The sequence below is a fragment of the Carassius auratus genome, chromosome 12 (genome assembly GCF_003368295.1).
Source record: "Carassius auratus strain Wakin chromosome 12, ASM336829v1, whole genome shotgun sequence".
NCBI lineage: Eukaryota > Metazoa > Chordata > Actinopteri > Cypriniformes > Cyprinidae > Carassius > Carassius auratus.
The window spans coordinates 4294949-4308126 of NC_039254.1; the positions used below are offsets into that span (position 1 = coordinate 4294949).

The 13178-nt window shown below is 36.4% G+C and overlaps 1 protein-coding gene across 1 annotated transcript in view; it reads left to right on the forward strand.

Moving 5' to 3' along the window:
- LOC113111548 (bone morphogenetic protein receptor type-1A-like) overlaps window positions 1-13178 on the forward strand; it is a 38584-nt gene that overhangs the window by 9442 nt on the left and 15964 nt on the right. The window contains exon 3 of the mRNA XM_026276370.1: window positions 10731-10967. Within this exon, the coding sequence (XP_026132155.1) occupies window positions 10892-10967 (76 nt within the window). The 5' untranslated portion in view covers window positions 10731-10891. The remainder of the gene's footprint in view (window positions 1-10730; window positions 10968-13178) is intronic.

A 13178-nucleotide genomic window follows, 5' to 3' on the forward strand; every position in this document is an offset into this window, starting at 1 on the left:
TCTCATACTCTGGATTTATTTACATGTCCTTGCCCTGATCCGTCCAAGAACCCTTGGGCTTATGTTTCTATTTATACCAAACCCCCCTCTACAGGACAATAAGATCTAAAATCTTTTTATCATCCCACAGCCATGGAATTTGTGAGCAGGTAGTGGAAAATTCAACCCTTCTTTCCTTTCTGTCATGCCCTAATGCCTTTTGAGAGACTCAAACCTTGGCGCTTGGAAAACAACCATCATCCCACAGTGATAATAAAACAGAACTCCAGTGCTGTCACAGTATGTCTCAATCATGTGGATAAGAAAATGGTAAAAAATGGCATCATTTTAAACACCTTGCGGCAGATATCTTGATTTGTAAACTCATGCAGGAACAGATATTCTGGCAACACAAGCTCTGCAGAGTGTGAAAAGTATCTGTTTGATACAGAGCAACCTCCTGCCACAGCCATTAAACGTCCTGCCTAGAGAACTGGAGACATCAGAGAGCCCTGCATGTAGTGCACTTTCATGCTTTGCTCCTCAGGGCAACGTCCTTTAACTCAAAACAATTTGCACTTAGTGTTTTTTGGGGAAGGGGTCAATGTCACATTCAGTTGCCAGCTGGATAACATGTGTTTCTATACACAGAGGAACTAGCCACTTAGTAATATGGATTTTGTTCTCCACATCCAAAAAGAATTTGGCTTGCACATGTCCGCACTGAGGTCAGGATTTCACACTCTAGAGCCCCTTTCACACTGAGATTCCGGATAATACACAGGTAATGTGTCCCGGCATGTGTTCCCGGATCGTTAGATTTTGGTTCATTCACACTGCCAGTGATTTTCCGGAATCTGCTGGCGTTCATACTCAACCGTAAAGGTCCCTTAATGACACGTGACATCAGGGCGTGACGTGTAATGTACGAGTCAAAAACGCTAGGCACAATAACTTTCACTTAAGCTGGTGAATGATCTCAGCTTCAGCATGGATAGTGAGGAACTACATGATCTCTGCTTCATTACAGTTTTCACATATTATTTTGTCGCAAACGTTCATCTGCCTTCAAAACACCCGGTAAAAGAGTCACACGATAACGTGCATCATCACTACGACACCCCCTTTACGGCACTGGTTATGGCTTTTGTTCACACAGAGCTCGTTCCAGGACGGAACCGGCAATGTTACTCGGTCCCCAACCCGGGATCGATCCCGGAATCAATATCGGGACGTGTTTGCATTCACACTGAAGGCACCAACATACAGTGTGAAAGGGGCTTAGGATGTGTAGACCAGGGAACTTGAATGCCTATCTCTGGGTAGAGAACACTACTTTCTGAATCAAATGTTGTAGACTGGAAAAATTAGCTGGAGAGAATTGAATCCTGAAGAGATGTCCTAAATAGTGGTGGGAGAAAAGCTTGATGCATCGCGATTCGTTATCTAACGATCCAGAATCGATTCTCAAAAATTCACAATCGATTCTGTGTTCAATTCAAATGCGAGCGCTGTCAAGACTCACGTGACCAAACAAAAAAGACAGTGATGGACGACCGTTCATATGCTGGTGAATTAGCTTTGTTTAAGATAAAATGGACAAACTACGACTTGCACCATCTCATTTAAAATCGGATGTGTGGCAACATTTTGGATTTTCTGAAGACACCGAAGGTGTCGTTGATAAAAGCCATACTGTGTGCAAAGTTTGTAGCGCCAAATTCAAATATTTTGGCAACACGACTAACATGAAGAAACATATTACGCGGTTCCACTTCCACTCTTCCAATCACGAACACTCCCGGTTACATTCAAAGGACCCTTGATCAAGTAGCAAAGCTTCCACCGAATTCTGAAAAGGCAAAACGAATTACCCGATCAGTGGCGGGTTTTATTGCCAAAGATCTGCGCCCGTACTCGGTTGTGGAAACCAAGGATTTCGCACGATGTTACAGGTACTTGAGCCACGATACACTTTGCCCTCACGTCGTTATTTTAGTGAGACGGCTGTCCCCGCACTCTACAGTGAGTGTAAAGATCACATCTTAGAATCCCTAATTTTCCCTGTCATACAAATTGAGAACTGTTTATTCTTAATGATTGTTCATTGCAATTGTATGGCTTACCATTCATTCAGAGTTTGTTAATCCTGAAAATAACTTAAATAAATTAAAAGTATTGAAAAAGAAATATTAATAATCATTTTAATTTGGCAATACTGTCAAACAGATATTCTAACTATATACAAAAAGCATAGTAACTAAAATTTTGGTTAAAATAAAAAGTTTAGAGTATTTTTTTGCAAAGCAGGACAATTAATTAAGAATCGTTCTGGGAATCGGATCGCTCCTCCCAGAATCGGAATCGGATCGAATCGTTAAGTGCCTTAAGATTCCCACCTCTAGTCCAAAAGCTTGTGGCTGTTTCAGTTTCTTCTACACCGAAAGTATTTTGAGTTTGAAAAATATTATCTGTTATAAAAATGTTAAGATATCTTACAATAATGGTATTTCATAGGTTGTCCATAATTATTCATGAATACAATAGAATAAAATAGATGGTAGGTAGGGAATAATATGTCAATTTGGTGTTTTTCTCGATTGCTAAAGCACTATAACCAGGCTTTTGAACTAAAATTTCAAAATCATAATGCCATTTTTCAAAAAGCACACCCATTTTTCGGAACTATAAACACTATGTATATAGGAAGTTTGGTGAATTGAGTAAGAAGTTATGGATTCATGTTTAATGTTTTGAGAATACTAGGCATAGTTTCAAGAAATGTGTTTAAGCCGTTGAGAAAAACTGTAATAACAGCTCTGTGTTATGTCAGCCATTTTGGCTTTTAAAAATAAAATACCAATATTGCAATACCATAAGAAGTGTACATAACAAAAATAGTTGGTCGTGGTCACATGACTGGGCCAAAGAATTTACTGTAGGTACAGATACACTACTGTTCAGGCAGTTCAGACTCTCTCTCTCTCTCTCTCTCTCTCTCTCATGCATGGGGAAACCATAATATTACGTTTAAAAAAGAACAGCATTTTTTTTGTTTGCTTTTAATCTTTTGTAACATTATAAATGTCGTTACTGTCACTTTTGATCCGTTTTATCTTTTGATAAATTGTATGTGTCCTCTGTGAATAAAAGCATGATTTTTTTTTATCTTACTAACCACCATACCTTTGTATGATAGTCTAATAGGGATGCACCTAAATGGAAATTATTGGCCGAAGCCGAACAAAATGAAACACTTGGCTGATAGCCGAATACTGAACACAGTTTTTCACATTTTCCCCCCCATGTAGGCCTATGCTGCTATTTTTTTTTTCACCATTGCATTAATTAAATTACCATAATCTGCTTTTTGCTGTTTTGTCCTTCTTTTCAAATAAATAATTTATTACAAAACAACAATTTAAAAATATTTACTTTACACTGAACCTTTTTTTTTACATTTCTAGCAGACATATTAATTTTAAGTTAAATTGTGCTTTGTTGGTAAGTTAGTAAAATAATATTTTTTGGCCATTTTTGAGACTTGAATCAGGCTTGTATTTTTACTGTAAAATTATATTGTAATTATTGTAATCATTATTATTGTCTTACTGTTTTATTTTACAGAACAACAGTAAAATTACAATATAAATTTTGATGGAGTTATTGCTTTTTCTCTGCTTTTATTTTGGCAGAAACCCATAGGAAGAGCTCAGTGCTTTTTTTTTTTTTTTGGCATTCAGATTTATAAATGAATCTCATTATGAATTTGTGAAGATGTTTGTCATGCTTAACACATTGTCACATGCCTTTAAAAAAAAATAAAAGTCAACTGACGAGTAACAAGTTCAGTTCAGATTTTACTCGCACTTAAGACTTTGAACTCTGGTGCTGAGAGCTCTGTCAGAATAAATGCAATTCTTGCGTGCGTTAGAAAATATTAAATTCAGTATTTTATTTACTAATCGTTTGAGGTAATTTCACGATTTCAATCATCACAGTAACCTAACCACGAGTATCAGCCACCTCTTCTTTTTATCAGAGATGTGATACAGCACATTCTCTTGCTGTCGGTGCTTCGAGCTTGTAATGATTTCTGCGTATAGTTTTAAATACTTTCACACTGCCGACATGTTTGCTGCATTAGTGTGTGCCTTTTTGATTGCGTTAAGTCATGTTCGGTACATATTATTCCGCTTTTTCGCTTATTCTGCCGAACTCTGAAAGATATATTTTTTTGTTATTTTAGACCCTATAGTCAAAATATAATGCGAGACAGTGCATTTCTGTCCAATTTCCAGCAGAGCTGATCTGTGATTGTTGAACTGAGCATGGACCTTCTGTTGTGTTGTCCAGAATCGAACCTCCCAACCATATGTCTCAGTGACGTGAAGCCCTCTCTGGAGAGTGAGGCTACATTTGACCGTGGAATGTGCTGGAGCGTGTGCATCTGCTTAAACAAAGCCTTATTTTCAGCTCAATGTTGTAATTACAGACTAGAATGAATCTAGCCGTCTTGTGAACCCACAGCAGCCTCTACACAAGTTTCCCAGGATCTGCTCAGGGCTTGTCAGTCCAAGCACAGTGTTTACAGCAGTAAATCTTAGCCAGCATTAACATCTCTCAGACATATTTACTTACTTTTAGAAAAGTGTGTGTCTTCTATGTGAGGAAATCTTATGTTTGTGATGCTGGATTGTGTTGTAATGGGCCGATAGCATTAACAGGGTCTTATGGGTATTGAAGTAAGACTAGATAGAGGGACTTGGTCAGTCTTAGCACTGCTTGTCGTCTGCTACTCCTCTAGACATTTGGATTGATGGGAATTGGACTTCCTGTCTTTTTCCATATAAAGAGAAAAAGTGGTTTGTGATCCAATTTAATATGTCTATTGAAAAAGAAAACCCAGTGAATCAATGCATTCACTATTTCAGTAAGTAGCAGCAGGGTTATTCTATTTTCAAACTTAGATTACACAACTGTAATAAAAATAATAAATATAACTTCGTATTGTGCAGAATCAATCCTGCTGCCCATTGGGATACATAACACAGTGTGATGATCAAGGTTAGACAATCATAGTTATATTTGTATGCAATTTTTGAGAAATGCTGTTGAAAGTGGATCTGGCCGAGCACCAAAACACACTTGTAGCCAATCACCAGTAAGGGGTGTGTCCAGCAGTGATGGGGGAGGTGCCAGTGTTGAATAGCCTGTTCAATGATTTCAAATATCAAAAGCATTTCTCAGAAATCTCTTACTGCACCTTTAATAATAATAATAATAATCATGATAATAATAATTCCTTACATTATCCTTACAATAATTCTTTAATTATCAATATCATGTTAGTAAACCAATCTATTTGACCTATACCAAAATCTGCATTATGCCTTTAAATTGTACATGCAATAATTATAATAATCGGATAAAAAGTTTATCATAAGTTATGATCTGTCCATAAAACATGGGCAGTGTATAGACAGTTTACTACTGATACCAAAGTAAGTAGAAACAAAACTATACAAAATACAATTATATGATGTTACAAAGGAATTTCCAAAAAATGTCCTTATTCGGTTTTTCATAAAAAATTACTTAATAGTTTCTACTTCCAAAATATACGTTTATTTTACAGTTCATATTGTACATGGTAAGGTTTTAAAGTTGACTTACAAAATTTTAAGTAATTCTCTGTTTGTTTGTTTTGTTTTGTTTTTGTTTGTTTTTTTTTTGGGGGGGGGGTAATTTTGCTGTTACTATAAAACTTGAAAAATACCAACAATAGAGAGAGTCTGTGTGTACAGACTTCTGACTGATAGTGAATGTCAACCACTGACATGAATTTAGTTTTGGTTTATTTCATCCAGAGTCTTACTACATAGAGGTAAATAGAGCACAGAAGAACCCAAGGTACTTTACTACGTGGGTGATGAGCAGGATGACTATGCAACACCATCATCAGTTTGTTCTTGAACCCACGACTATCTGTTTGCCAAAAACCTCCGCCCTCATTTCCTTCCTTTCAACTTTCTGCACTTTCCACTCGATTTCTCTTTTGTAGACGTTTACACAGAAAGATTCGTTTTTACCCTCCTGGTATCAAATCAGATACCATCAGTCTTACTAAATTCACATCTTATTTCCCAATAACCCCCTTTTATATTTCCATTAGAGTGTTGTGTGTCTCTTGCGGGTTGTTCAGACATCCGATAAGCCGCAGATACAAACCAAAGATGGGCTGTAGATGTGAGAGAGGAAGCGACAGCGGGCTGTGAGAGGGCTGTGCTGGTAGCAGAGCGTGACTGAGATGTTGGAAGAGCTGCGGCCAGCAGGGAATGATAGATAGATAGAGGAGGGAAGAGAGGCGGGAGGAGGACAGGAGAGAAGTGCAGCAGGAGGTTTGGAAGGGGAGTGCTCTGCAGGAACGTTTCAGTATTCTTATGGTAATCCAGCCTTGGATGAGCCTCAGAAGCAGCCAAGCAAACAATGAGAGTGGAGCCAGGAAGTCTGCTCTCCCTGCTGGCCGTCGTGACTTGAGAGGCAGGCGAGGCGCTGGGCTGCTTGCAAGGAGGGGCCCCCAGGAGGGGCCGGCGAAACGCATGCCAGCACACATATCCACATACCACATTCACTCAATCTACGAGTTAGAGAACATGGTCGGCGCTGGTGAAAAGCATGTTTGTGTTTGTTTGCATGTTTTGTGGTGAGCTGGGATTGTTTTTCTGTAGACTCTATAGAAATGATAGATACATTTCATTACATTCATCATTTTGAAGCACTTGTTTTTGGTGATGTTCTTTTAAGAGATTCTGATAACAAATACCATATTGGTTATCTGCAGATAATATAGTTTATTTTTTTTTTTTTTTATCTGAGTAAGTTGATATCGCATATCGATTTGTGCATGCTTTATTCATCTTTTTTTTTTCAGTTTATGGCATCATCTAACACTCCTTTAATAGTTAATGTTAAATTGAGTTTAATCATTTAATAAAGTTAGCTTAAAAATACATTAGTATATAAACCTTTTACCTTGTGCAGATAACCACAGTAATAATACAGATGGCCATGGAAATCCACTCTTAATAAAAGTGAAATTAAGTTAAATAATGATAATAAGAGTTAAATAAATATAAAATAAAAAATGTCTTTAAAATGTAGCATGAATTAGCATATTAAGTTAATCTTAATGAAGTTAGATAAAAATAAATAAATTAGTCTTTAAAAATATTAATAGATTTAGGTCATCTAAGATAATAATCTCTTTTTTTTTTATCAAGTACCTTAGTAGCATCAACAAAAATGACATTATCCAATGCATTATGAAACTAATTGGAAATATAACTGATAATTATCACTGTTCCTGGACCAGTAAAAGTGATGCCCTGCCACTAAACCCCGTAACTCCATTTGCTCCTCAAACTGTCAGTCAAACCTCATTATTCCTCCCGCCTCTGTCATGAATGAATTGTGGCGTGCAGTTTGGAGCATCTCAGCTTGTTGCAGTCTGAAGGTAAATAAAAGAACTGTTGATTGAATAAGTACAGCATTTCCTTTACTCGAGAAACACTATATTTATGAAGGGTAATGTTTTTTGTATTTGAGGAGCAGAGAAATGTGTCTTAGCATTTGTTATGAAGTCACAGTCAAATAGCCTGTGCAAATTGTGCTGAATCTTTTATAATATAATACTTTGGCCGAATAACAGAAAAAAACTGAGCACCCACATAGCGCCAGTGTATGTCGTATAAACCTGCAAGTTCATGAGAATGTAAATGCGATGTAGCATTAATGACAGGGAAAAACATTCGCTGGTCAAAAACTTTGAATTTAAACTTGATTTTGATGAAATGTTAATAATATAGTGACACATGCAATGATGCAAATAAACATAGCTTAAGTTATTTTTTAGCCCATACATCTATATGGTAACGCTATACAAGATTGAATTAATGTTAGCCAATGTATAAATGAACAAGCATATAATGAACAGTATTTATTCATCTTTTTTAATGTTAATGAAAATACAGTCATTCATTTGTAGTTCATAGTGCATTAACTAATGTTAACAAACACAACTTTTGATTTTAATAATGCATTAGGAAATGTTGAAATGAAGATTAATATATGCTGCAGAAGTATTGTTCATTCTTAGTTTATCAACACTTGTTAACTAATGTTAACTAATGAACCTTACTGTGAAGTGTTACCATTTATATAAATGTATCTGTATACAATAAAGCCATAATACCATAATATAATTTCCAGGCTGACATCAAAAATTAACTTTGCCTGTGTACACAATATGAGGTAAATCTGTCCCTGTACATTACAGTTGTTGAATAAAACAACTAAACTGAACTATTATGCCTGTCTATCTGCTTGTTTTATTGATCACTGAGAGATCATTGACTTATGATGTTGGTTCAATATAATTCAATATATTTTTTATAGCTTAGATGTAGTAAACAACTTCTGCCATGTTGCTGTAGCTCAGCTTGCTACATTTTACAGGGCTGAAGCTTTAGTGTAGTGAATCTTCAATTAATGAAGAGTAACTGTTAGCTTAGCTCACTACATTTTCCAAGTATGTTCATATATTTTCACATTGTGATGCATACATTTACTTACAGTATTTAAAAACGATTGAGTTTAAGTTTTAGTGTTTTATTTGTAATTTATTTATAGGATCATGATATAAAAAAAATTCACAAGTCATAACATGAAAACAATTATTGTTTAATTTTAATATTAGTGCATCCATAATTCTGAATAGGTGTTCTTTGGTGTTGGGCAGTGGTTTTGTGTGTTTTTTATTTTTTATTTTTATTTTATTTTTCTGAGTGTGTTTGCATCGATCAAGGCCACAGACTTGACAGGATATCTCGGGTGATCCCTTTAGCTGTTCATCTCACCTGCCTTTCCAAAAAATTTCTGAAATGGGATGGTTGGCGTCTTGCGGTTATGCTATTCTATGAAATGGACATAGCTGAAAAAACCAAAGATATTCAAAGGCGCTCTCAAAGCAGCATTATCTTTGGGGAAAGGAGTGACACAGCTGGCTCTGTTCGTCCTCAGGTTTCTGTCTGCAGAGTGACTTCCCCTTTCAAGCATTATATGATTGAAGACTGTGGGAATGCCTTCCCAGAAACCACATGCCATGCCTCAGTGATTTGTTATAAGGTGTGTTCATTCTATATGGTGGCTACAGTTGCTTTACCTTTCCCCCATCTCTCTGGTCTTTCATCCATTCAAAGCAAATAAATGAGGAGCTTTCCTCTGACAGAGTGCTCAGTGAGACTATAAATTATGCCATTTAGCACAGCTCTATGGCATCTTTGCCTTATGATTTAATGGTGGTCCATATGCTGCAGAGATTTGCTTTGTGCCAGTTTTCGAACTGTTATGTTATTGATATTAAGCTGTGTGTTTTGTGTGTTGTGACTGTGTTGGGATAATCTTGTTCACAGATCTAAGTGTAAGTGTCAGGGACCTCATGATTGTTCTTTCTCTGTCAGCACACTTCCTGTCCTTAGGCCATGAAGCTTTCCACACTGACTAGTCGCGGCCTGCTTTTACCAGTCTTCCATCTTTATCTCTCCTAAGGCATGTTTAAACCAACAGTGAATTATTCATTCAAATTTTTTTACAGGCTTTAATGCAAGATCCCTGTCATGTGACTATATGGATGCTTTATACACTTCTTATGCATCTAATCGTGTTGTTAGTAGTAGTAGTGTGTTGTCTTTATCACAGTTATTTATTAATTAACTGAATATAATGATACATTTAACTGAGCTCAGAAAAGCAGTGTAAATCTTTATTTATATTTAGTAGTGGTGTAATATTTAATGTATAATAACATTAATTGTAGTAGTGGTAGTAATATTTATAATAATAATAAAAAAGTAATTGTACTGTCTGTGAAAGTTGCACACTAGTTTATTTTCTTTACCAGGGATGGGATAAGTTGTTGAAACCTGTTGCTGGTCACATATCTCCATCCCTTGCCCTGAGATCCTGTGTGAAGAGTGACCCAGTCTGTTTTAAGGGGTCCCTGCAAGCCAGAGGAGCCCCGCCTTTTGTTTCCCCATTACCCAGGAGTCAGGGAAGTGTGAAAAGTAGGGCGCAGGTCGGGGCTCTTTGTCCCCCTTGGCCAAATGAAAAGTGACAGACACCGGCCCCCTCTCTGTGCCTGTTAATTCAGGCCCCCAGTCCCGCAGAACCTCCGGGAGCCACTAATTGCATTGAGACAAGAAGGACCTACGAGAGAGAAGACACATTATGTTATTAACGCTGGACAGAGCCCAACACCAGCCATTTTGAATGGGACACTACTTAAAGGGATAGTTCACCCCCCAAAAATAAAAACTCTGCCATCAAGTCCTTACAAACTTGTGTGACTTTCATTATTCTGCAGAACAGAAAAAAAATGTATTTCATTAACCATATGGTTTTGGTGACCATTGAGCTCCGTTGTATGAAGGGGAAAAAAAGGTTTGGAACAACATGAGATTTTTGGGTAGAATATCCCTTTAACCAACCTTCCAGTCTCGAGAGCCGCCATCTCACAGCTCTGGTCTGTTACGGGGTCAGGGGTCAAGTCACAGCATGAAGATGGAAGTGCAAAGGAATTTGAATACCCCTCCAGTTTTCTCTGTCAAGCTTGCTTTCTGGCTCTCAGGAGGGAAACATGTTACAATGATGGTTCTGAAACATTAATGAGTGTTCCTCTCTCTTCATTACAGGGTCTTTAACAAGAGGAGGCTGTAAAGAGGCCTTGAAGTTGTCTTCACGCTCACATTCTCTTCCTCAGTCTACTCACCTTCACAGCTTATTGGCCGCTTTGTTTGTCTCAAAAGAGTACGGCAAAACCAAGTCAGCTAAATAGTTTCGGATCTCAGCTAACATGATGAAAAGCACTTCCATGGTCATCGTCATTGGCGTTTTGGGAGCTACCTTCCTTCTCTCATCGTCGGGTGAAGGTAAGTTAGTTTAATTCTAATAAAGTGTCTACACTTGACCATTGCTTTCTTCTCAGCGGACCAAGCAGATGCTTGGCAGTAGCCACAAAGTGTCTGTTTTGAATCACAAACCCCTAAAGCAAACAAAAATGTGTTTTTTGTTTGGTTTTGTTTGAGTGAGGGAAGAAGGCGAAAACTGGAGATGACTGAAATGGTCATCTGTTTTGTTTCATCTGGATGCACAATAGAAATGCAGCAGCAATTTATAATACAAAGCAGACTTGAGGCAGCAGAATTGATTTTGCCGTATTTGGATGATCTCCTGTGTTTGCAGAAGCCTGTTTTAATGGATGGTGGCCTTTAAAAACATAGCACGGTAATGGCCTCGCTTTTTATTCTCATCTTTTTAGTCTCTTCACATTTGCAATGCATTAGCAAACAAACACTATCTGCCAGGATATTCATCTGAATTTAATTTCATTATTTAATTTTATTGATTTGATGGCCTTCTGATCTTCTCTCATATGGGTCGGCAGTAATTGAGACTTTGCCTCCATTTCAGGTAAAAGCAAACATGAGGAATTGCACACTTTTGTTTCTCTCAAATGACTCACTACATCAGAATGTATCCATCTGCATTAGAGACTGTTTTGCTGCATTCACATCTGGTCTTTAGGTATTCATTCACTCAGCAGTGATTGTCTTTGGGGAATACATGTCTTAGGACTGAGGTGTGAAGAGGCTGTTTGGGTCACATTTGGCTACGTGGAGAAACAATGGTTTGGTTGATTGGTTTGAAATGGTGTTCATATGTTAAGGAGAGGAATAAGGGAAGAGTGTGTCAGTGGGCAAGATTGTAGATGTGTTTATTTCAGGTAAATGCTGTTTTTCCTCCCAAGTTTTACACTAGTATTTTAATGAAGGCAGGGTTAGGGTTACAGTGTTAACATTGATAAAGCACAGAAAACTCGCTATTGTCTATTTCTCACATTAGTTGATGTTAAGTGGAGGAAATATGTAAAATGCATTTAGAAATGATAAATTTAGGTGATTAATTTCTCACCAAGGATGCATTTATTTGATAAAAAACAGTAAAAGTAATAATATAACATAAAATAACAGTTATCTATCTATCTATCTATCTATCTATCTATCTAGTATCTAGTCTGTATATGTGTATATATATATATATATATATATATATATATATATATATATATATATATATATATATATATATATATATATATATATATACACACACAAATAAAGAAGTAAAGTATTCTTGTGAATAAATCTGAATAAAACAGAATTTTCTTCAGTCTTCAGTGTTACAAGATGCTTCAAATTTGGTGCTCACAAAGCATTTCTTATTACTAACGTTGAAAATAGTTGTGCTGCTTAATATTTATAATGACTCTTTGATGAATATAATGTTAAAAGAATATTAATATGATCGAATAAATAAAATATTTGAAATAGTTTTATTTGAAACAAATATGTTCTGAAATTTTAAACATCTTTACTGTAACTTTTTGATCAATTTGATGCATACTTTCAGAGATATAATATCAATTTATAAAAAAAAACTAACATTAACAGCATCTCATGCTTATCGATAGCTGAAAGCGTAACCAAAAATATTAATATATCTAAAATTCTATTAATTATTTATTAAAAATAGATAATAATAAAAAAACGTGTCGGGGATGTATAGAACTTTGTCACTTAGGGTGCAGTTCAGTTAAGAACTGTGCCGTGTCCTGTGGAGATTTTTGGGCACCGATTTCATGTGAGCCTAGCTATGAGTCAAAGTATACTTTGTTACATAATATTTTGTTATACAGTCAACAAGTTGTCCAGGCTACAAAACATCACTCAGCAGTTTTGCCGTGGTCCACCCTTCTGTCGTAAAAACAGTAGATTCATTGTTTACGTTTAAAAGCTGCCCACTGATGTCATGAGGCCTTATTATCTGTTTCTGTTTAGTTCTTTGAAGTTTATTTTTCTAAGTGCCTCTCTATTTTAGGCAATGATATCTTGAAATCATAAACGCTGTCTATTCTTGGCAACAGAGAAGCCTTGGGAGAGAGAGTTTTCCTCCCATCAAGAACTAGAGACTCTCCAGAGTCTGTTAAAGAAGAAAAAAACAGAAGTTTAAATTAGTATGTCAAAGCTCACAACCCCATTGCCTCCTTTTAGAGTTAAGCTCATAAATTTTGTGTACAAAGG